We start from the raw sequence: 26,047 nt of genomic DNA on the forward strand, positions 1-26,047 counted from the left end.
TGGCGGCTGCCTGACCTGTGAAGTGCGACAGTGGGATGTGAGGTTAATGTGCTGGCGTGGCACACCGTGGCGGTAGGCGGTCGAAGACCGCGGCGCAAAGCCGCATTGGTTAACATTGAACCCTATGGGTTTCAGGAGCCAACGACGATGTGCGCCGGCGGTCGCGGTACGCCCCGCCGCGGTACGCACCGCCGCGGGCGTGACCGCCATTTTCTATCTGCTTAATCACTCGATACCTGATCATCCACAGGAGAGGACCTATACTGCAAGTGCTGCTGTGACCTCGGTCTGGAAGAGACAATGGCTGCTGCGACTGGGGAAAGGGCCACTGCCTTCACTTCTGAAGAATTGGAGAAACTCGTGGATGGGGTCCTCCCCCAGTATGCGCTACTCTACGGTCCTCCAGACCAACAGGTAAGTACACTGGGACCATGCTTTGTGGCCAATGCCTGGGTTGAGGGGGGTGAATGAAAGATGGTGGGGAGGGGAGCGAATGAGGCATGCATCAAACGACAGATGAGAGCATGTGCCACATTGCAAGGGTGGGGATGGGGGGCCACTCACATCGAGCATGCAGAAGGTGATGATTTTTTATTTCTCCCCCTGTACATGTCACATAGGTCAGCCCCCATCAGAAAATCGACATTTGGCGTGCCATCGCCAAGGACGTCCGGACCCTGGGGCTCCACCACAGACGGGGCACCCACTGCTGGAAGAGGTGGGAGGACATCCGCCGCGGGAGCAGGAAGACCGCAGAGGCTCTGCTCGGGATGGCCTCCCAACGTAGGAGGGGTGCCAGTCGTACCTTGACCCCCCTGATGTCCCGGATCCTGGCGGTGGCCTACCCCGATTTGGATGGGCGAGTGAGGACATCACAGCAGACACAAGGGGGTGAGTACAAGCACATTCTGCTGATTTTGCGCACATTGGAGGTGTCTGGGTGGGGGAGGAGGGCTGTGGGTATCCCTAGGCCAGGGCGATTTCTGTAGGCTAGGCCCCTCCGTTAGGCACGGCCCTGTGCCCCGCCCCCCACCTCTGTATGTTGCCTAGTACAGCTATTCATGGCCCTGTGTCACCTATGTGTGGAGTTGTCGTCCATAGGCTTGTAGGCCATGTCCCACGGATTGAGTAGTGTACCCCAAGTGCGCGGCGTAGTGCAGGGGGCTTCTGTGTCTGTCCTCTCTGCCAACGGTGTCGCCAATGCATGCACTCAACATGTCTTTGTTTCTCCACCCCCACCCTTTTTTGGTGGTCTTCCTGTTCATGTGTGCATTAGCATCATCAGGCAGAGGAGAAGTGGCATCGGAGGACGAGGGAGCTGCATCTCACATGGCCATGGAGGGCCATGCAACTGACTCGGATTTCACCAGTGAGACGGAGGGCGAGGGGAGCTCCACAGCAGGGACACGTGGTGACACCAGCGACACAGACACGTCCTCGGAAGGGAGCTCCCTTGGGTTGGGGCAACATCCGTGCCCACCGCAACAACAGGTACAGCCGCCACCCAGCGCACCAGCTCCGCCCTCCCAGCAGCCCCTCAGCCTTCGCCCCGTGCCCGCTCACCCAGGAAGGTGGGCATCTCCTTCGCCCCAGGCACCTCAGGCCCTGCCCCAGTTACCCCTGCTGCCCTCAGTGAGGAGGTCATTGACCTCCTGAGGACGCTCATTGTTGGGCAGTCTACCCTTTTGAATGCCATCCAGGGTGTAGAAAGGGAGGTGCACCGGAGTAATGCATACCTGGAGGACATTCATTCGGGTCAGGCTGCCCATCAGCGATCGTTCAACGCTCTGGCCTCAGCACTGACTGCAGCCATTGTCCCTGTCTCCTGCCTCCCTCTTCCAACTTCCTCAACCCAGTCCCACTCCCCTGTACCTCTGCCTATCCCAGACACACCTACAGACCAGCCTGCACACACCTCAACACCCAAGGGAAGCTCATCCAGACATAAGCACCACACATCACACAAGCATTCACACAAGCAACATCCACATGCAGACATGCCAACAGCCACTGCCTCCTCTGTGTCCCCCTCCTCCTCGTCTCCCTCCTCCCTCCCTGTGACGTCTCCACTCACACTTGCATGCACAACATCTTCAGCCACTACGTCCATCACCAGCACACCCACCAGAACACTCCGCACACGTGCAGTCACCACCCCCACTACCATTTACACGTCCCCTGTGTCCTCTCCCAGTGTGTCTGTCACCCCCTCTTCCAAACCACACAAACGCAGGCAGCCACCCACCCAACAGCCATCCACCTCACGACAGCCTCCAGCACAAGCACCTGCACCCAAAGACACCAGACTTCACTCTCCTACAACCACATCCTCTTCCTCCACTCCCATACCCACTACAACTACCCGTCCCTGTCTTTCTAAATTGATTTTCCTTTCCAACCTTGACCTCTTTCCAACAACTGACCCACCCCCTCCATCTCATAAGACTCCAACCAGCACCTCAGCCACCACAAAACCTGGACCTACAAAGACAATAGTCCAAGGATTTTGGAGTCCACCACCTTCAAGGCCAGCTACTTCGGCTAGGAGTAAAGAGACGACCAGCCCACCCCCTGAAAAGAAAGCCAAGAAAGCCAGTGCCCGGCGCGAGAGGCCAAAGACAGCAGGCTCCAAAAGCACTACCCTGGCACCGTCAGGGAGTGGGGTGCCACCTGGCACACCGCCAAAGGGAGGAAAGGGCCACAGACGAGCAGGGAAGGGTGGCAAGGGCAGCACGCCCGACAAGTCCGGCAGCAGGCGAGCTGCCCAGGAGGGCCCCACCAGCCCCATTCCAGGTGTGCAGGAGGACACCCACGGGCCCGGGACGGCAGCACAGGAGGGCCCCGCAAGCGAGAAGACAGATGTGCACGAAGGGCCCGGCAGCCACATGTCAGGTGGCGAGTGAAAGCCATGTAATGGCCGGATCTGGTGACCTGGACACACATGTCAAGCACCGCTGAACAGGGCCCTTCATGTCAAGAACCGCTGAACAGGGCCCTTCAAGTCAAGAACCGCTGAACAGGGCACCGCCGTCTCAAGAACCGCTGAACAGGGCCCTTCAAGCCAAGCACCGCTGAACAGGGCCCTTCAAGTCAAGAACCGCTGAACAGGGCACCGCCGTCTCAAGAACCGCTGAACAGGGCCCTTCAAGCCAAGCACCGCTGAACAGGGCCCTTCAAGTCAAGAACCGCTGAACAGGGCACCGCCGTCTCTGCACCGCTCCGCTGGGCCCTTCAAGTCAAGACCCGCTCAACAGGGCACCGCCGTCTCTGCACCGCTCCGCTGGGCCCTTCAAGTCAAGAACCGCTGAACAGGGCACCGCCGTCTCTGCACCGCTCCGCTGGGCCCTTCATCTCAAGCACCGCTCCGCTGGGCACCGCCGTCTCTGCACCGCTCCGCTGGGCCCTTCAAGTCAAGCACCGCTCCGCTGGGCCCTTCATCTCAAGCACCGCTCCGCTGGGCACCGCCGTCTCTGCACCGCTCCGCTGGGCCCTTCATCTCAAGCACCGCCGTCTCTGCACCGCTCCGCTGGGCCCTTCATCTCAAGCACCGCTCCGCTGGGCACCGCCGTCTCTGCACCGCTCCGCTGGGCCCTTCAACTCAAGCACCGCTCCGCTGGGCACCGCCGTCTCTGCACCGCTGGGCCCTTCATCTCAAGCACCGCTCCGCTGGGCACCGCCGTCTCTGCACCGCTCCACTGGGCCCTTCATCTCAAGCACCGCTCCGCTGGGCACCGCCGTCTCTGCACCGCTCCGCTGGGCCCTTCAACTCAAGCACCGCTCCGCTGGGCCCTTCATCTCAAGCACCGCTCCGCTGGGCACCGCCGTCTCTGCACCGCTCCGCTGGGCCCTTCATCTCAGGCACCGCTCCGCTGGGCACCGCCGTCTCTGCACCGCTCCGCTGGGCCCTTCAACTCAAGCACCGCTCCGCTGGGCACCGCCGTCTCTGCACCGCTCCGCTGGGCCCTTCATCTCAAGCACCGCTCCGCTGGGCACCGCCGTCTCTGCACCGCTCCGCTGGGCCCTTCATCTCAAGCACCGCTCCGCTGGGCACCGCCGTCTCTGCACCGCTCCGCTGGGCCCTTCAACTCAAGCACCGCTCCGCTGGGCCCTTCATCTCAAGCACCGCTCCGCTGGGCACCGCCGTCTCTGCACCACTCCGCTGGGCCCTTCATCTCAGGCACCGCTCCGCTGGGCACCGCCGTCTCTGCACCGCTCCGCTGGGCCCTTCATCTCAAGCACCGCTCCGCTGGGCACCACCGTCTCTGCACCGCTCCGCTGGGCCCTTCAACTCAAGCACCGCTCCGCTGGGCACCGCCGTCTCAAGCACCGCTGGCCCTTGGCAGAAGGGGCAGGCCCGCATCTGTGTAGGGCAGGGCTGCACGAAGCACTCTGGGCACCATGCCTCCTCCAGAACCAGTGGAGTCTGTAATCCACTTGTGAGACTGTGGCTTTGCACTCCCCAAGATGGCACAGTGGGCAATCCATCCACTGAAGAGACTCGTGAGACTGTGGCTTTGCACTCCCCAGGATGGCACAGTGGGCAATCCACCCACTGTAGAGACTTGTGAGACTGTGGCTTTGCACTCCCCAGGATGGCACAGTGGGCAATCCACCCACTGTAGAGACTTGTGAGACTGTGGCTTTGCACTCCCCAGGATTGAACAGTTGCCATGGAGGCCCCTCGTGGATCTGGCATCGTGGACTCATCTGGCTGAGGTGCCCCCCCTTCCCTTCCCCCTGAGGTGCCTGTAGTTTTGCTATCTGATGCCCCTGCAGTGTTCTCTCCATTGGAGTCGGGTATCCTGTGTGGGCTTTGCCCATGTGTTTTTGCCCATTGGCCCACGAACAATGACTGATACCCAATTTGGACAGGACAATTTACATATGTATATATAGTTATAGATGTTTGATATATTTTTTAAGTTAGCCGTACAATATACTTCAAATTTCATGGTCATTTTATTTTGTCTTTGCATTCTTCCGGGGGGTTTGGGGGTGTCACTATGAGTTGTTGCTCTGCATTGATGTGTATGTAGTTGTGGGTGAGGGTGAGGGTGAGGGTGGGTGTGTCGGGTATGTGTGTCCCCGTAATTTTTTGCCTCCCCCCTCCCCTGTGTCGTAGGTGCAGTACTCACCGTTGTCTTCTGCACCGGCGTTCGTGCTCCTGGTAGAGGAGCAGGAAGACAATAGCTGGTAGGATGTGTAGTTCTGGTTCCATGCTGTCCAGATTCCTCGTGGAGTGTGTAGAGGTGAGTGTTTTCCGTTCGTAATGTCTGTTTCCGCCGTGTTTTTATCGGCGGGGCTACCGCCCCGGAAAAGGTGGCGGATTGGTGGGTTGTGATAGGGTGGGCGGTACATTGTCTCCCGCCTGTCTGTTGGCGGTCACCGCCGCGCTGTTTGTTTGTCCCGCTGTGGCGGTCGGAGTGTTAAAGTGGCGGTCTCTGTTGGCGGTTTCCGCCAGGGTCAGAATTCCATTTTTTTTACCGCCTGCCTGTTGGCGGGTTGGCCGCCGCTTTAAAACTGACCGCCAGGGTTGGAATGACCCCCTATGTGTCCTGTTTTTCAGTCCTGGCATGGCTATTGCTCTAGTTCTGAATCAGCTTGTTTTTCCTACTTCAAAGGTGGATATCTGCATTCCTGGCGTTGCCCTTTGGGACTGTTTTTGTTGCCTTGATGGTCTGGGGTTTGTATGTCTGAATATCATATACAAAAATATTGTCTCCCATAAATATCTGGTGCTAAATAATGTTTAAAAAACAGTGCCCTTTTTGGTGCAGGACTTCTATTATTAACTCCAATGGGGCAATATTTTTGTAAAAGATAGTTTTTTTCTTTAATTTACTTTATTCGGTGCAAAAAGACCATAAAAGGCATAAAATAAATAAATAACATACAGAATTTCCAGTCATAAAAATTTCTAAAAACACTGTTAATACATTTTCCGAGCACAAAAAGCAGCATGTATAAAATTTAGCACAGCATGGATAGTTAGGACTAATATTTAAGTCAGATGATATTCTGACTATGATAGTCTGGTCTCGGAGTACCTTGTTCTTGTATTTCTAGGGGCACACATTTCCTTTGCTGTTCCCAGCCCCTGATTATTCTCCTTGATGAAATGTGGACCATGCTGGGATTTTGGGATGCCCTCCAGAACCTGAATTGGGAGTGGATTTCATCTAGCTTTGCTCTGCACTCTTGTGTGTGTTCTGACTTGGGTGGGGAGAAGGCACTGAGCTAATTTGCATAAGAACTGGGACACAGAATACGAAGACACTGAGTAATGAAAATTACAAATAATTAATTGGGACATCAACTTTATCTTAGTTTCCAATGAAAGCAAGTGCCAGACACTCATAGGAACTCCTACTCAGCTCATGTTCATTTTGTGCAGAAATGGACAAAGGGAAAGACATTCCACTGCTTTCCTTAGATTTACACATTATAAGGTAAACAAGCATTGAGAAAGATTATGGGGGTAATTATGATGATGGCGGGATATCCCGCCGACAACCGCACTGACGGTTGACTGAAGACCGCTAGTGTGGCAAAGCCCCCGCCGGCCCTATAATGATGTTCCAGCCGGGCCAGTGGGAAACAGGGCTTTTACATTGACGCCGGCTCCAAATGGAGCCAGTGCTAATGTGCAAGTGTTGGAGGTGCAGCAGCACCCCTCTCGCATTTCACTGCCCGTAATTCGGGCAGTGAAATGCATGACGGGGCTGTGCATGAGGGCCCCGAGTCACCCATTCCGCCAACCTTTCCCTGGCGGTGTAAACGGCCAGGAAAAGGCTGGTGGAATGGGACTCATAATCTGCAGGGCAGCTGCCCTGTCGGATCTGAAACGCCACCACCGTCAGGCGTGGTGATGGCAGCCTGGTGGTGGCAGTGTTTCCACTGTGGCGTTTCTGCCACTTTCATAATAGGGCGGGCAGACCGCCATTTCTGCAGCCGTCCGTCCGCCACCATGAGTCTGGCGGTCCATGGACCACCAGGTTCATAATGAGGGCCTATGTTTGGCTTCTTGAGTGATAAGTGCTCCTTCGTTGTCTGAGTTTGTGTGTGTGGTAAAGTTGATAGGCTGGTGAGTCAATAGATGATGGGTTGCTGGATGACTGATTGCATGTCCAGATAAATGAATGGGTGAGTATTTGAATAGATGGGCAAATGGCTGAGGACGTGCACAAATGCATTGGTGCATGACTAAATTTGTAGCTGGATGGAGCCAAATTCCATAAATGCAGAAATATTATTAATAGCGGTGGGAAGCTACTTGTTACGCACCAAGTTTTAAAATAGGACAAGCACAAGTCTTCCTTACTCTTCCTGTCTTGCTCTTTTTTTCTCTCTCACTGTTGATCTCTCATTCTTTCATTTCTTTTTTTCTTGCTGGCTTTCTCTTGTAGTTTTCTCTACCTGTTTCTCTTTCTCTTTACCTTTCTGTTCCCCATAAGTCTGTTTCTTTCTTTGTCTTTCTCTCTTTCTGTTTCCGTCTGTCTCTCCCAAACCCTGATTTTTTTTCTTTCTCTCCCTGTCTACTTCAGTCTATGTCTCTCACTTTCTCTCACTGTTTCTTTCTTTTTCTCTCCATTGCTTTCTCCCTTTCTCTCCCAAACACCTTTTCTATCTTTCTCTGTGTCTCAGTGTCACAATCTTTACCAACACTTTTGGCGAAAGGAGTGCATTGTGGCTGCAATCCATTCCAACATCTGTGGGGACAGACAAGCATTGTGGGCTTATTCTGTCTCAGGGTTTGCTATCCCAGAATCTGTTCGGGCAGACATGCGTTGTAAGCGCAATCTGCCTCATCATCTGATGGAGCAGAAATGCATTGTGCTTGTTCAAGAAGTTAAAGAGACAGAAGTGCATTTTGGGCTCATTTAGGCCTAGCATCTATTGGAGAAGAAATGTATTGTGACCACAATCTGTCCACAGTTGCGGGACAGAAGTGTGTTGTAGGCGGATTCTACCTCAGCATCTGCTATCACAACATGCATGGCAATAGAAGTGCACTGTGATCCCACTCAGTCCCAGCATCTGCTATCCTGTGCTCAGTGGGGACAGAAGTGTTTTGCAGGTCTAATATGGCACTGCAACTGCTGAACAGAAGTGCTTTTTGAGCCCAATCTGACCCAGGATCTGTGGGAACAGAAGTTTCTTTTGGGCCCTTTTTCTTAGAATGTGCAGAGACCGTAGTCTCTGCAATAAATATGGCTTTTCGAATTAGACAAGAGACATCAAATATAAGGGCTTATTTACAAGCTCCTTGCACCACAGGTGCGTCACTTTTTCCCTATATAAAAGGTGATGCACTGGCAGGGCAAAGGGTTTGTAAATAAGCCTCATAGTGTCTAAATATAGGGCCTTATTTACAAAGTTTTGGCGCAGGGCAGCATTGCAAACCATTTTGCTGCACTGCCCTGGGTCAGAACAAAACCCAGAAATGCACCGTATCTACAAGATATGGTGCATTCATGTCATTGTCCCCGTGCCTATGCACAAATTGCTGCCATACGCCAATGCAGGCAACCTTGCACCATGGTGCAATGATGCCTGCGTTGCTGGGGTGATTGTTTTTGTGCACAAAAACAATCACAAGAGGCGTTTTCCTCCTTCTATGTATGCTGCACACTTAGAAAGAAGTAAAACAGGGAGAAATAATGTTATTTCTCCCCATTGCACCACTCTTATGCCACCCCTCTGCTGGCTTAGGAAACTGACGGATTCACAGGGTTTACAAAATCTTGTAAATCTGGGAATGCATCAGATTGCATGTCCTTGTAGGTATGGCCCTGCAGTCTCTGCCACTGGTGCATCGAAAAAAGTGACCAGTGGTGCTGACCGCTTTTAACTGAGGCCTATTGTTTCACAAGTTAGATAAGGGAGTGTTATTGTTTAAATGCCTATGCAAAGCACGCCCTCTCCTCAGCCTGCTTCAACACACTCCGCATGCTCTGTAAAATTTTCAAATGGCTCCCCCTCAGCACCAGGAAAACGGTGACACCAGGCCCTCATCACCAGCAGACTGGACTATGGCAACGCACTCTATACAGGCACCACCTCTGAACTCATGCAAAGTCTACAGACAGTCCAAAACACAGCTGCCAGTCTGATCCTGAACCTGCCCAATAGAACCCACATCACCCAACACTGGTAGGACCTACACTGGCTCCCGGTCCAGAAGAGATACTAATTCAAGCTCCTGACTCATGCCTACAAAACCTTCTATGACCTAGGACCTGCCTACATAAACCACGCTTGCACTTCCACTGACCTCCCAGGAACCTCCGCTCTGCCCTCCTCGCCCTTGCACAGACACCATGCATTCACCACTTCTGCTCCAGAGGACACTCCTTTCCCATTTCACTGCCATTGCCTGGAACGCTCTCCTCTTCCACCTCTGCATCGCACTTCTCTGACCCTCCTTAGGAAGGAGCACAAGACCTGGCTCTTCATCTGAGACCTGCAGCAAGCACCTAGAAACCCACCTAGATGACAAGCTGAGTGTTAAAAATCAGACTTGATTGACTGATTGATTGAGATAGGGAAATCCAAGAACAATATCTTTATTCTGCGAATCTCTCCATGTATTATCATATAAAAACAAATACAAATGTACAACATTATGGTGCAGTATAAAGGTAATAAGATCCATAACATATCATATAATAAAATACATTAAAAGGAGCAGTAGTTAAAACAGGTAAGAAAAAATGTTAAAACAGCTAGATACAGTTCTTACAAGTATGTCACATTGTTCCTGTTAAAGTGCTCTTTGCCTAATCTTCCACTTCGCCATCAAAAATCTCGAAACTGTGAAAACAACAGTTTGCCTAGGGTCAGACTGAGTAATTCTTAGGGCTACTTTGAATTCCCTTACATCAAAGCTACGGCACAGTGAGGCCAGCCATTTCATCCTAATGCTGTGAAAGATGGAACAAGAAAATAAAACATGCTCGATGGTTTCTTACCAAACATTACAAAATGGGCAGTGACCATTTGGATGGTTAGCTGGATGGCCCCACCTGGCAATGAATGATGCAAGGGTAAAGGCCCCATATCTAAACTGAAGGCAGAGCTTACTTGCATTATTAGGGTCTGTGTCATCCATAAACTGCTTCAAAAGAGGATCAGCTTTCTGCACAAGGAAGGTCTGCATCAAAATTCCCACATTGGGTCAGCTAAGCAGTAAACCTCTTCTATGCAGACTGTATGCCCTCTTAATTTGCTCTTTGGAAATCAAACTTGCTGTTTCAAATGCTCAAATTCCTTGCCACAAGCCTGCTTGTTTCAAATGCTCAAAACCATTGGTCTTTAGTGTGGACCTCCTGTACTTGACCCACAGGAGTTGGTCTGCCCCTAGCAGGTACAGTATTTGAGACAAACCCAGTTGGTAGGAGCTCAGCTCTGGTGTTGACCAGATCCTTTTCCAGAACAACAGGGGCCTTAACTTTGCTATGTCAAAAATACTTTCAAGCCCAAAGTCCATCCTTAACGGCAGAAACAGTGTACTAAATGGAACGCCAACCAGTTGTCGCATAAAGCGATTCTGCATGTTGACCAAAATGGATGCCTCACTGTGCCCCCAGAGCTCAGCTCCATATAAGGCAGATCCCAATGCCGGATGGTTATAAACCTGCAATGCTGGAGAAACAGACTGGAATGGGGTACCCCTATGCGTTGTCAGGATCCCCCCGGAAGTGTGATCTAGTTTTAGGCCACACCTTGTAATGTGATACTGCCATTCGAAATGCTCAGTCAGTATTACACCCAGATATTCAAACGTTTGGACACACTCCACGGGGCACCCCCTCAGATTAGGATTCGGACAAGTGGAGTGAGAATAATTGAAGACCATATACTTGGTCTTAGCAAGATTTATGTCTAAGCTTTTCACTCTGCAGAATTTATCGATCCTTTTCATCAAGGTGGTTGGTTGTGAATTTATTTGATCTATTCTGCCACCATCACATTCTTGGAGTCCCCTGTGCTCATGACTGCTACGACTTATAAATTTCCTCTCGTTATTCTACTCCTTGGATGGGAGTGGCACCTGCTCTTGCCTATACCAGTTATGAAGATGACAGAGGATGATCTCCTCCTACTGACAGTGTTTCTCTTTCTCCGCATTCTTCTCTGTTCCATAAGTTGTGTTTACTACTCCGATGTTCTTGGCACTCACTGAGTTCTCACTCACTGTCTACAAGGGTAGCCTCCAAGGCACGTCTTGGCAAAATAAGTCCGCTTTCTGCAATGTATGCCTTTTATCGGCTTGCCTGCAGAGACTGAAAGAAAACAAAGTATCTGCAGGTAGGTGTTCTATTTTGGCTGTAGTGTTAAGCCCCCTTTAAATGCTATCTGCTCCTGTTTGATGGCAATGTTGGTAAAAAAAAACTCTTCAAAATGTATTGTGCTTGCATTTAAGCATTCAAGACATCCACTGGACCTCCCAGCTTTAGTATTTTTGGGAGAGACATCCCCAGATGCCAGAGAATGGGCTTACATATGTTTGAAGATCTGCACGATTGTATGACCTGAGCCATCAATTCTTCCTGTTGTGCCACCATGCAAGTAGTTACTGTTTCCCTCAGATGAATGTACTCTGTATCAAACTTACTATCTGCTTGGTTGTTTGCAGAACAAAATGCTTGTCACCTACATTCACCTCTGGCTTGAACTGGGGCTTCTTAACAAAAGAGCTGCATCAAGCCACTTCCATCAGTTGTGGTTGGTGACATTAGAATGATTTTCCACATCTTCACTGACAAAATAGAGGAGAAATGAGTGCTTCATGGCACCATAACATTCCTTTGTGTAAGTGACGGAGCTGGAACCCCACGTCATCCACAAATTCCAGAAGGGCTTTTTGGATGAGGGGACCGAGCAACGCAGGAAGGGCTGGAGCACTTTGCAGTGTTCAGAACACAGTGGGCTTTTGGACCACCTATGGACAAGCTGCAGTGGGAAGGGGATCATAGCTTTGCTGAAATTTAGTAATACATTGTGGCAGGTTTGTGTTACTTTTGTAATACAAATCTGACACAAAGTGCAATGCTTGAATTTACTATCCAACACAAATCAGGATTTGAGTTGGATAGGTTCCCAAAGTAACACAAAGTTACGCTATGCGCTGCTTTGCAGTACTTTGCGTCATAGAGACATTCTAGGGGTGGTACATGGGCATTCCCATGCAACCACCCATTGGTTGTGATGCAATCCCTATCTACAGTCTTTGGTAGAGATAGATTTGTGCCAAAAATACGACTCCTTGAGACAGGAGTATTTGGGAGGAATGTTTAATTTCTCCTTGTTTGTCCTACTCTGCATGTGTGCTGAATTGTGCAGAACACATACAAAGGAAAAAGGTTAAGGGATATTTGTTTAAGTGGAAGTGTCCCCTTTCAGTACAAAAACTATTCCTTACAAAACACACACACCATTGCAGTATGGGGCATTGGCGTGTGCATTGGCAGTTTTCTCCTTTGAACTGACTTCACAATGAACCCCTTCAATCATACATGCATGCATACCATTTGTATTGTATTGTAGTTGAATTTATGTAGTGTAATGGATTTCTGGCAAACAAGGTTCCTCCTCCCCCTTGGTTGCACTGTGCTCATGTCCATCCAATCGGTGCTTCGTAGGTGCCTCAGTCGTTGAATACCTTTCACTCTTCTCAGGTCTTCCCAGACCTCCAAACGCCTCTTTGTCTCCTTTAGATGTTATTTCAGTGCACTGCACTGCTTGAGCTCTCTCTCTTCCTTTTTTCTGCCCTGCATCGGCCCCGGACTTTCCAGCATCCCTGTCTGCTTACCACTGGGAGCCGCTCATCAGGAAGCCGGGAGCCTGCTTGGACCAGCCTGTATTTGTGCTTCTGCCTCCTTCCACCTCTACCACTGTCACTACTGTTACTGTGCTTGCCTTCTCAGGAAGCGGGAGTCGGGGGGAGGGAAAGATTGTCAAGGCAGTCAGGAACAACTTGCAGTAGTTGCTGAAGTTAGCCAAATTTGGGCTGGCAGGGTATGAGGCAGGCTCCCCCTCATGGGTCCAAATATATTGGCATGGTCCCTGCCCTGCTATGCACTCGAACTTGACTTGGTTTGTGTATTTGGTTCAAGGTTTCTTTCCACTGTACCGTAACACCGAACCCTGTTAGCAAAGAAATCACGATTTTCACCTAAAATTGTCCGGCAGTTTTAATTTTTTTCATCCAATTTTTTATAATGACGATTTTTCCAATGTTAGTCATCATAATTATTGAGCCCTTTGTGTTGTAATTGATGACTTCATTAATAGCTGTGCAACATTTCTTACAGGTTTTGGATTGTTTGTGAGGAGAACTTTTTTATGACTTTATTTATTCAAAATGTATACGAAACATTGCTGGTGTAGTCATCAACGCAGCAGAGCAACATACAGCATCACAATTGAAAAGAGTAATATGGCAAGAGCAGTCATACAGTACACCCAAAATTCACAAGTGTTACAAGAGGTACAGGGCCAGCAAAGGTCACAATAGTGCACAATATCTCAACACATCATTGAGTAACCACAAATTGACATGTCTTTTATCCAGTCCTTGAATTTCGGAGCATGCCTGTTACCCGACATCATTGACACTCTACGTTTACCTAAAAGCAGGCTTGTGGCAATGAATTTACAGAACTGTTTAGGCACTTCCTTGACTTGAACCAGTAGAACCAAAATGGGAGCATATTGAAAAGCATTATCTGTCATGTCCTTTAGGGCAAGTACCTGAGTCCAAAGCGTCACCACCGCGGGCAGGACCATGCCAGGTGAAGGAAATCCACCCCCAAACTGCAAATCTCTTACATTTAGTATCATCAGTGTGGTAGTAGCAGGCGTGGTCTACTGTTGAGAGGTATGCCCTTAGCAGGAATTTATAATAAATTAACTGGTATCTACCATTAGGAGACACCTCTTTGGTTTGTTGACAACAGAAGTGCCATTGTGCATCTGAGATGCCATGACCCAAATCGTCCTCCCACACCATGCAAACCCTGGGGGCCTCTGTAAGCATACAATCCATCACCCCAGCATACAATCGTGTGATAAGTTTAAATGGCTTCGGGTTAGAAAGCAATATCACCAGAACCAGCCATACTAGGGGCTCCTCTGGGAATATAGTAAGAAGGTGGCAAACTTCATGAGAGAGTTTGTCTTAGGTAAGAATGTCCAGCAAAGTGGCAGGGGAGTCGCCCAGATACTCCCGGTACGTTTTACACTTACGTGTTGTAAATAAATCACCCGTTGTTTTGATACATATTTTTTTCAAAGGGACAACAGTAGTTACGAGGCACAGCTGAGCTGCAGCAAATGGGTGGGGATTTGCGGTGAGTATGGTACCCGGGTATTTGCAGTGAGTATGGTACCTGAACATTACACAATGAAGACAGTCTATTCCAGGCCCAAACAGTACACCAGATGGTATGGATTTCTTGTGATGGCCTGGGAGCGGCAATAAGGAGGCTGCAGGGAGAGGTATGGGGGGTAGCAGACTACGCTGTATAATAACATGAGGGGCCTGCTGGCTATCATGGAAGGTGAGGAGAACTTTAACTGCAAAACAGAAGACAGATCTCTATAGGCAAACCCATTTCTGGTTGTGGAAACACATGAACTGGCAAATGCCTCTGATAAAAGTGGCAACATCCTTTCTATTTGCTTGCTGATTATGATTTATGCAATGTAAAATAATTTGTAGGCGTCTATCATAGCCAACCATCTACCTTTGTTGGTCATGATTGATTAGCTCTTTACTTCTTGAAATTTGTATATGTAAACCTAGACTGGGGCACAAGAGTGAGCATGTATAGCTGCCATAATCCCTTGGTAGTGATATTAGCTTCCCCGAGGGCAAGTTCCATAACTCTTTAAGGGGTGTGACGCATGTCACCACCAAGGACAGTAGTATGAGGTAAGCATGGAAGATACACAATCTCCCTAGACTGTTACCCAAATTACTAGGAGAAATTTCAGATTGTGTGAACTAGTGCTTATCTCTGGAGTGTAGGCCAAGGGATGTTATTAAGCCTTGGTAAAAATGGACAACCATATAAGGAAGTTGGTTCTGAAAGCAGTGCCTTCTAATCTAGAATTTCCTGGCTTGTATGGCACAGCTTATAGTCAAGCCAGCAGAAGACTTTGGAAGGCCCTGAAATGCCAACCCAGGGATATGAAAGAAATTGATAGCTGACAAACTGCTTACACGCTTGCTCTGGACAAAAGAACAAATGACTTATGAAAATCATTTTGGGAGAGCTTGATTAGCATCTGTAAGGATACCCGAGCATTTTGGAAGGTAATCAATTCAAATGAAACCGAAATGCATGTACTGGGATCAAACATTAGGGCTGACCAATGGGTTGCTCACTTCCAAAATATATACTTCTCTCCCTTCTCTGGGGAAATAACCTCCAGTTCGGAGCCGTCCTTACTTACTTCACGCTCTTTAATTGGAGCTGTGGACAAGTCCTGGGTTAAGCTTTCCTCTGTGGACATTAGGCATTAGGCAGTCGACCATAGATCGGTGGAATTGCAAACAACACTAGTGAGACCTCCTGTAGTGGTCTGAACCTCAGTGTGTTTGCAGCCATACCTACAAACTGTGATTCATTCCTGGGAGCCATTGCGCCTCACCAGATTCAGATTCCATATCTGATTTGTAGTTGTCCTTGCGATGAATTCTCACTTCAAACCCGGCAACAATTTTCTTTCTTTTGTACATTTTATGAATCTTTTTAACACCTTTTTGGTTTCACTTATTGAAGAGACATGGTTTCAATAAAAGCAGACCTATGTGCGTAGCAGTTGGTCACTGGTTAAAATCTGCTATTCGGATTTCCAAGTATTTGCTCTTTCGGCTCACGCTGTGCATGCTTGTACGTTTTAACCATGCGAAGGGCAGACCCAGCATGCGTGGTTTATGTTAATTAATTGTTTTTGTATGTGCAAATGTTAATAGTGTTAATAGTGTTGATAATCATGTCTTTTAATTGTACTGTTTTTGTACTTGTATGATTATCAATACTAAAAGAAAGGTGATAATGATGACCATGTAGTGCTGATGAGGCTTTGAAGCGCTTTGTAAGAACTACAATTGTACATCAGTGTCATCACTTACCATGTACCTATTTTCAATATAAAATGTGCTTAAATGCATGTTAACAGACTGATTTTCTTTTTAGGGAGATACAGTTACTGCTGAGAAAATTCCTGCTGCCTGAAGATGAGTAATGGACGATTATATTTTCTGAAAGGAATTCTAAGCCTGATGGCCCATAGTTCACATATGTTCCTAATGTGATCTTGATTTTTACTTTTGTTTATTTTGATCTAAAAAGTGTGGCTATTTTTAAAATGTTAATGTTCATGTAATATAAATAATCTTGTGTAACAAAGGTTTACATTTTGTACTTTCACATTTTAGAAGATATATCACACCAACAAATGTGTGTATATATTATTTTCATGCAAGTTAAACAGTCTAAAATTAAAATAAATCAGAGCATTTTACGATTGGGGCCTGTGGTAATACTACTGTTGTGCCCTAAACTGAGTAACAAATACACGACTTTTGCACTTGGTTTTCCGAGTGGTGAAGTCGAGCAGTCAAAGGCTTACTCATTAAAGCGGTGTGGGATCAGAAACTCCGCACTCCATATTCATCATTTATAAGTCAGTACATTGAGGTCCAGCCAATGCTTTACCTTTAGAGAAAAAAGTACTTTAATGCCAACACGCACAATAGAAAGATACTGTACATAACAAACAGAAGGGTTTCATTAAGTGTACTAACAGGAACAGCACCCACAGTAATATTAAGACAGTGTCCTGTGGGATTGACCTTGCCCTGTGTGGGGATGGGAGGGGTAGTTATTAAAGGTTCGCTCTCTCTCTCTCAAGATCAAATTTCAGCATTTCAAATAGATGAACACTCTTTCTCGCCTGTCAGATACAATGCCTCTGTACCTCTATTTCCCTGTTGTAGAGTTTGTGAAGTCCTTCCAAGCAGGTCACAAAGCAAGTGTTGCTGTCCGTGGGAGCAGACTGGCTCCAGGTGGTATGTGTCTAGCATAGCCCACCAGGCGGGGTTGTTGCTGTTTTTGCTCTGGCCCAGGCGAAGTGGTTATGCTTCACACTATGAGGTTGGAGAGGTGAGTCAAGGCAGCAACTGTCCAAAAGAGGTTGTGCTGGGGGCACGGTGCTCATGATCCTGAGATTTTTCTGCTTGAGTCTCGGGCCCAGTCACAAAGCCCTCGCATAAACAAGAGAGGTGCTCACTCCAGGTCAAAGCATCGAAAGGACTGTGCAGCTGCAATTTCTTTTGACAGTGTTAGTCTTCTCTCAAGTCTTGTTTCTTTGCATTTTGTTCAGACTGCAGTCCGTAGCCTCCAGCACTTCTTAGTACTTGTTGACAAGGTGGAACTCACCCTTTCAAGTTCCAAGACACCCTCAATCTCAAGTATGAGATCAGTCACCTGGGGTAGACACACCTCGCCCTTAATGCAGTGGTGCAGAATTCAGCCTATGTCACCTTCTCAGTGTTGGCTTGTTTCAACTAACCTCCATCACATTCCTCTCTACTTCAGAGCAGCATCTTCTTCATGCAAGGGCACAGCCCTGGTAGCCTGTCCTGGCAGAATAGTCAAGTTGTTCTCAGGTTACTGGTCTGGAGCTCTCAAGGGGAGATGACTACCAGCACCCAATCTTCGAGCTCATAGAAATATCCTGGTACCCACTTGTGTGGAACCCCGGGCTTCAGGTCAGGACATTTTGGCACACTGACTGGTAGTTGCTATTCCATCTATTTACCCAAGTTGGAGACAGTCCAATGGATAACAGTGTGTATGTGGTGTATTGTGTGGTGTGTAGTGCAGGGGGACACATGGCTAAGGTACAGTGTGTGTGTGACTTACCTCTATTCCACTGCCATTGCCACTGTACGAAACCATTAGGCCTGTAGAAGTGTAACATCGGGAAGGCCCAGGTTGACAACTGGGAAAAGCACTTAGGAAGTGGTGTGAAAAGGATATCACTTCTTAATTGCAATATGCAATGACATGTATTCATGATTCATGACTGCAATTGTGGCCCCAAACCATTGATCAGATAACAACACCTGAGTTTGGGAGACATTTGAGTCACAAAGAGCAAGCTATCGTTGTGTAGCACCTTGCTCTTTGGGAATCATTGTGGGCTCAGAGGGACTGCTTACTCCTCCAATGTCTTCCCTAATGGAAAGCATATGTATTTTAAAGCAGCACTTGTTCCTTTAAGAGACTCATAGTGCTTAAATGTTTCCCTTTGGGGAATGCGAACACAGAGATGGAAGTCTGTGGCCCCTGGCAGCCCACCATCCCTGTATAGCCAATATTAGGGTATTGCATATAGTAGTCTATCTAATTAATATTCATCAGACAGCTGATTTTGAGACACCTTCAGAATGGATATTTTGTGATATGACCTATAAATACACGGGTCTCATTGTAAAATAACAAAAAGGTTGCAAAAAGTATATGTGCAATCTGTACTCACTTTTTGTGACCTGTCTGTAAGTTCAAAAGGCCCTACAAGCCAATTTAGCAGAGCTATTCTAAGGCAATTGAAAACAGAAGCCTAGATCACCACCAATGGGGAGTGCTTAAAGGCATTTACAAGTTTCTAATGTGTCCCATTTACAATGGAGAGCAGTGCAAAATTACATTTTGCCTTTGCTCACAAAAATGAATAAACTGGCTATGAATGAAGTAATAGACCTAAGATGATTTACTAGATGTTGGGTATACACTTATGCATCCAAGGATTATCTTTCTAAACATTCTTTTTCATATGTTATTGTTATTGACATTTTCATCATAATTTAGAAACCAAAGAGGAAAGTAGATAGTACTACACAGCAGAATTATCAGAAAACTACACTGTAAATCGATATACTGCATAATTCCGAAACCTGACCCTAATGTTCCTGTCATATATCACCAATACAGTCCCAGTTCAGAAACCAGTCACCCATTCAGAACATGCCTCACTTTTACTTTTGACAACTTAGTTTTATCCTCAACCTTGATCATCCATTCCATAACTCAGTTGTGAAGCTGCCATTTGCCCCATGTAGAATGTCTCTTCCTGGCACTGTGTCTGTTTCTATATACCAGGTGTTCCAGGTTCATACTCCCATCCCTGGCTATTCCTCACTGTTCCCTAGCAGACACAGAGCCTGCCTTTTACTACCTGTGATAACTCTTTTCAAACTGTAAAAGATGCCCCAGAAGCAGCCTACCTCTATCCCCATTTCCCTATTAGTCCATATCGCCAGGAGGATATGTTTCAGGGCCTGATTATTATCCCATTGAATGATGACAGGGTCTGTCTCAAGGACCTTTGCCCAGTATTACTTTACTTTATCACCCATGTTAAGGAGGAGCTCTCAGGTATCAGTTGCTTGTGCATTGACCCACAGTAATTATGTCTCTAGACCAGTGGTTTCCAAACTTTTTAATGTCGACCCCCCCCAGTTGAATTTTCCACAATTATTTTATAAAGATGGCAATGTTTAAATATGTCTAGACCTATTTAAACATTGCAGTTAAGTACTGTTACCTTTTTAAAAATGCAATAACATGATTCTGCGTGAAGCAAAGGCCTGTTATCTGTATAATGCTGCTTTTGGCCAGTAATGCACCCGACGCATGATATTAAGCTAGGAATGAAACATACATTAATATGAGCTTGTCTGGTAGATCTTCATTTTACTACTTCACTACTGATGTAGCCGAAATGTTAGTACCGTCCCCCACATCACAGTGATCATTTTTATGTGACAGTTTATGAACTATGTTAATCAAAGTACAAATAGATTGACTGTAGAGGGATGCACTGAGAAGGTATTTTAGTGTGCATTTGTCTTACACTAATGACTGAAACATAGGTGGTATTGTGATTGAATTACGTTTGATAGATTAATCTGTTATTATGGTATATTTTAGAGGCTAAACTGATAGTCTGCATTGAAACAATATTGAATCTCTAATGATTAGGGTCATATTTAGAAACCCCTAGAGACACCTTGTGCCACCCTAGCATCATTTTTTTTACTCTAGGGCGGCGTTAAGGAGGCCTTTCTCCTACACCATATTGACAATTTGACACAATGCTGGCATTGCACCACTTTTTAAACCCTTGTGCCACATTATGCCTGGGCCAGGCATAAGGTATGCAAGGGGGGCGTTCCGATGCAGGGAGGGACGAAAAAATAGAGCAGTGAAATTTACATCATTTCACTGTGCCATTTTTTCCATCATTTTTAATGCCTGCTCAGAGCAGGCATTAAAATGATGCACCCATTTTAATCAGTGCTGCAGTAGCAAAAACATTTTTGACGCTAGTGCAGCAAAGCACCACAATGGCGTCAAAAATATTGACACTATTGTCCTAGTGATGGTGCACTGTATTTTAAATATCCTGCAACCATGGTGTTGTTAGGTGGGGCAGGGGCGGTGCAAGAAAAGTGGTGCATCGGACCGATGTGCCACTTTCTTATAAATATGCCTCTTAGTGTTTAAATACGGTCCAAAAATAGAGAAATGCAGTTCTGTGCCACTCTGACTGAAATGTATTGACAATGTTATTTTGTTTTTACTGTAAGATGAATGCTAAATAAGATTTATTAAGGGCAAACCTATAGTTTGCATATTAAAATGCGTTTTATTTTAATGTATTACTGTGCTGTTTAAATGCATTTGTATTAGCCAAAGTGAGGTCTGCTAGGCCATGTATTTGTGACCGTGCAGAAAACATGAAGTCACCTTGCTAACGTGTAAATTTCTTTCTATCTCTCTTCCCATGAGAATGCTAGTTTGGTAAAATATGTCTACTGTTCCACACATAGAGAGTTGTAAGAATATGCCCATGAAACAAGAACATCCTGGACTGTGGACTAGCAGTTTACAACCTTGTGTGGAAATATACAGCTGGATACCATTCTTATGACAGACCTTGTAACCCATGTGGATGTTTCAAGTTGGAGTCACATGATGAATTTTGATTGGATGTTGCCCCTTCAACATCAAATGAACTGTTGAATTGACAAATCAGATTTCCTTATTAACTTTTAAATATTGATACCCAGCTGGACTTTGGTCAGAGAACCCTTGCACTTCCCTGCAGAACTGAGATGAAGAACCCTGTATGCTGACCCCCTTGGACTCTGAGAGGTATTGCCCTGTCTGCCCCTGCCCCTTTGAAATGCCTTGCTGAGACTTATAGATTTCTCCCTAGCCCAAAGAAGAAGACTCTTGACCAAGCTTCTGAAATGCTGACACTTTCCTATTACTTACTTTTTGCCTGTCTTAGTTAGTAACTGGATGCCTGTGATTACCTTTTTCCAAATTCTTTTTGGCCTTTTTTATCTTTTGCCTGCATGTATTCCTCCCCACACGTTTTCCCTGATTGGTTAATCTCTACGGTTTTCCTTTGTCCAAACTGGCTGAACCTTGATGATTTGAACTGCCTTAATGCTCAACAAAACTGAGCATCGCTTGTTTTCCATATATCAGGTTATGTTACTGATGTTCTGTATTGTGCTTGTTGAGTGCCAAGTTCTCTTAACGTTAGTCCGCCTGATCTTATTTCATCGCCATGGTCAACCCTTGGTGATTCTGCATCTCTATAATTTTGTTTGAGAATTGTCTACATGACTCTGACTCTGAGTTCATATTAAACTTCTTAACTTTATTCCTCACTTGAGCTTTCCTTGTGTGGCCACCGTGGTCATACTGTGTAATGTAATTGGTTTGTATTGAAATGTTGGTGTTTGGTACTACCACTCCGTATGCAGGGTCCAAAGATACATTGACCTCATTGAGCATTGATTCCTGCAAAGGATGAAAATGCTCCCGGACTCCACCTAGCACTACATTGACACTATTCCACTGTTCCTAAACCTAATTCTACATTGAGTCTTGGCATTAAGTATCATTTTTATACTATTTTTTGAGCCGAATCATACATACCAGCAATAAGCTCACAAATCTGTACCTTCCTATCTAGAATTGTATTTTTTCACGTCTCTAGGTAATGTTTTTTACAGACTGCAAAACAACAGAAACACTCAGATCACAGCTATTATTTTAGACATATCAGTGTCAAAAGGCCTCCATTTATTTATCAACAGAAGTTGATATTCACTCTTTTGTAGGTAATCTCTGTCAGACTTTATTTTTATTACATCCCTGTTCATTTTTATTGAATGAGTAACTCTGTGTTCGCACCACATCACCCATCATAATCATTGTTGGTGATATGTCCTCCATGAAGTGTCTGCCAACATGTAAGTGAAAAGTAAGACCACCAAGTAGTAACTATAACATGATTCACTGAAAAGGTTATACCTATCTATGCATGTCCCCTAAGGGTATATCATGGATTTGTTATCAACATGGCCTGAGATTGTTTCCTTTGGTGGGACACCAGTCACATATATTAAATCATTGATGGCATCATAGGGAACTGCTGTGCTGTGTAGGTTCTTGCTAAGGACATATTACACCATTTGACATATGCCTTAGGTTATTATGAAGACCAGTGGAGGTGTGGTCCTTTCACTCTAGGGTTGGTTCTATGGCCTAGAGCATCTCCTATCTGGTAGTTAGAAGTAAAAATTCTCATTGGAAACAAGACCCACCTTCTTTGAATTTAGATGCCTTATGCATTTGCATTCATTGGTGTACAGAGAAGGTTGGGTTGTATCCCTGCAAATGGGTGTATTTATACTACATGACAATACATTGAACATTACCTGGCTTATGTACTTCTGGGTTTGGTGGTGTGAGAAGCTGGCCTGGTTGGTAGTGGGTACCAGAGGTACTTACACCTTATACCAGGTCCAGTGATCCACCTTAGTGAAATATAGGCAGCGTCTAACAGCTTAGGCTGTCTAGAGGTAACTGTAGCAGAGCAGCCAAGGCTGAACTAGGAGGCATGCAAAGCTCTTGCAATATCACTATAGCCACACAGTACTTATACATAAGAAAGACAAAACTCAGTGTTACCAAAAATAAAGGTACTTTATTTTAGTGACAGAAGGCCAAAAATATCTTAGAGGCAATACTCCTTCTGGAGGTAAATATTATACACAATATGTACACCTGTAACCAAAATCAGGTAAGTAAACAGTCATAAAATAGTGTGAACACAATAGGTTGCAATGGGCCTAGGGGCAACACAAACCATATACTGAAATAGTGGAATGCTCATGTCTCTTTCCCCTCTAGGCAAGTGTAGTGTGTAGAGGGACGCTGGGAGTGTAGGAAAACCCCAAAAGGTAAGTAAATTATCCCACCCCAGAGCCCAGGAAATGAGGAGTAAAGTATAGCAAGTTTCCTCAGAACACACTAGAAGTTGTGGCAAGGGATTATGCAAAATCCAAGCAAGACTGCAAGAAACCAATGATAGATTCCTGGACCTCAAGACCTGTTTAGAGAGGAGACCAAGTCCAGAAGTTGATGAAGAGTTCAGGAAGAACAGGAGCCCCTGCTAGTGGATTCTCCGGTTGGAAGAAGAAGTCAGAACTCCACCCCGGAAGACAGCTGCGGGTTCCTGCTTGGTGAAAGAGATGTCCCATGTTGAGTCGTTGGATGCAGGCTGGTTTTCGTCATTGGATTCCGCCAATAAGCCTTAGCTCACGCAAATGTCATGGTTTGCAGGCAAAGGTACTACCGGGCCCAGGACGGACCTATGTGTCTCAACTCAGACTGAGGAAACAGAGGGGGCTCTCAGCACTTTAGAGAGCCCTCAGAAGATCAGGCAGTACCCACAGGAGTCCCAGAACACAGGGACAAAGGAGTTGCAAAATGCGGTTGTCGCAGCACTACACAAAGGGATCCCACGCCTCGGAAAAACATCTCAGGGAGCTGAGCGTCGCAGGATAGAGTGCTGGGGACCTGGGCTACGCTGTGCAGGAAGGATTTGTGGAAGAAGTGCACAGAAGCCCAAGGAGCTGCACAAAACGGGGTGCACAGGGGAACTGTCTGGCACAGGGAGGCAAGCCCTTACCTCCACCAAATCTGGACAACTGGACCATTGGACAGTCAGGATCACTTCGGTCCACCACCTGTGTTCCAGGGATCATGCTCGTCGACAGGAGAGGAGTCCCAGAGTACCAGTTGTTGTTGCAGAGAGGTGCCTGCTGAAGCAGGGAAGTGACTCCGTCACTCCACAGGAGATTCTTTCGGTCCTTCTGGTGCAAAATGAAGATAGGCAGTCCTCAGAGTGTGCAGAACCTGGAAACTGTTGCAGTTACTGGCTGGAGCTGAAGTTGCAGGGTCACAGTAGCATTTCTGGATACTTTGTTGCAGTTACAGTGGTCCTGGAGCAGTCTACGCTTGATCTGACAGACAGAAGCTGAAGCAGAGGATGCAGAGGAGTAGTGGTAGAGTCTTGCAAACCGAATCTGAGAAAACACCCAGAGTAGAGACCCTAAATAGCCCTGAGAGGGGGGTTGACTACTTAACCAGGTATGGACCTATCAAGAGGGGTCTCTGATGTCACGTGCTGGCACTGGCCACTCAGATGCTCCCAGAGGGTCCCCACACCTTGGAATCCAAGATGGCTAACACCAGGGACACTCTGGAGGAGCTCTGTGGTGATGGACAGAGGAGTGGTCACTCCCCTTTCCTATGTCCAGTTTCGCGCCAGAGCAGGGACTGGGGGTCCCTGAACCGGTGTAGACTGGATTATGCAAAGAGGAAACCGTTTGTGCCCTTCAAAGCATTACCAGAGGCTCTGGGAGGATACCCCTCCCATGCCTGTACCACCTATTTCCAATGGGAGAGGGTGTGACACCCCTCTCCTAAAGGAAATGCATTATTCTGCCTTCCTGGGATTGAGCTGCTCAATCCCCAGGAGGGCAGAAACCTGTCTGTGAGGTGGCAGCAGCTGAGGCTGCAGTTGAAACCTCGGAGAGCTGCTTTGGCAGTACTGGGGTCCATGGTGGAGCCCCCAGTGTGCATTGAATTGGCTGCCCAATACCAGCATCGGATTGGGGGTACAATTTCTCACTCTTAGACACCTCACATGACCATATTCAGAGTTACCATTGTGAAGCTACATATATTGACATATATGTAGTGCACTCTTATAATGGTGTCCCCGCACTCACGAAACCTGGGAAAATGGTCCTGGACAAGGTGGGGGCACCTTTGATAGTGCAAGGGTGCCCTCACACATAGTAACTTTGCACCTATCATTCAGAAACTGAAGGTTAGACATATAGGTGACTTTTAAGTTACCTGGTGCAGTGGCAGTCCTGAAGAAGTGTTTTTAGGAGCTCCTTATGGGTGGCAAAAGAAATGCTTCAACCCAAAAGGATCTCCTAGAACCCCAATGCCCTGGGTACCTAGGTACCATTTACTCGGGACTTATAAGGGGGGTCCAGTGTGCCAATCTGGATTGAAATATGGAGTCACTGGACTATAGTGACAAATTTTGAAACAAAGAGAGCATAAGCACTGGAGTTCTGGTTAGCAGTACTCCAGTGACACAGTCAAGCATACTGACAACACATTAAAACACATTGACATATAGGCCACAAACTATGAGCACTGGGGTCCTGACTAGCAGGATCCTAGTGAGACAGTAAACACACTGACAAACACTAACAAACAAGCCAAAAATGTGGTTAACCATGTTAGAAAGAGGCTACTTTCTCACAGGTGGATTCATCGTTCTGTCAAGCAAAGGTTTTGTACTGGAAGGGGACCCTTCTAGAACAAATACTGTGCTTTAAAACTTTGTAGAGTGTTGTACAGTGCGGCACACTTACAAAGTTGGAAAAATGTGGTGACTTTTAAAAGTTGATCCACTGTTAGCATGCCTGGAAAAAGGGTAATGTTTTGGTGTAAATCCCTGTCAACTAATTTTAGTAGTTAGGGATTTGTGTTAAAACCTTTACATGGGAAGACACTCAATTGCCACCCTCGCCCACTTGATGCAAAGTAACACATAGGTCTAATTTGCGTTAGTTTAA

General features: G+C 46.9%; 1 protein-coding gene across 1 annotated transcript in view; it reads left to right on the forward strand.

Annotated features, from left to right (window-relative positions):
• Nucleotides 1-21,724, forward strand: part of C5H6orf118 (chromosome 5 C6orf118 homolog) — a 199,518-nt gene extending 177,794 nt beyond the window's left edge. The window contains exon 10 of the mRNA XM_069235281.1: nucleotides 16,209-21,724. Coding sequence (XP_069091382.1) covers nucleotides 16,209-16,257 — 49 coding nt within the window. The 3' untranslated portion in view covers nucleotides 16,258-21,724. The remainder of the gene's footprint in view (nucleotides 1-16,208) is intronic.
• Nucleotides 21,725-26,047: the final 4,323 nt, after the last annotated feature.

The sequence above is a fragment of the Pleurodeles waltl genome, chromosome 5 (assembly GCF_031143425.1).
Source record: "Pleurodeles waltl isolate 20211129_DDA chromosome 5, aPleWal1.hap1.20221129, whole genome shotgun sequence".
Lineage (NCBI taxonomy): Eukaryota > Metazoa > Chordata > Amphibia > Caudata > Salamandridae > Pleurodeles > Pleurodeles waltl.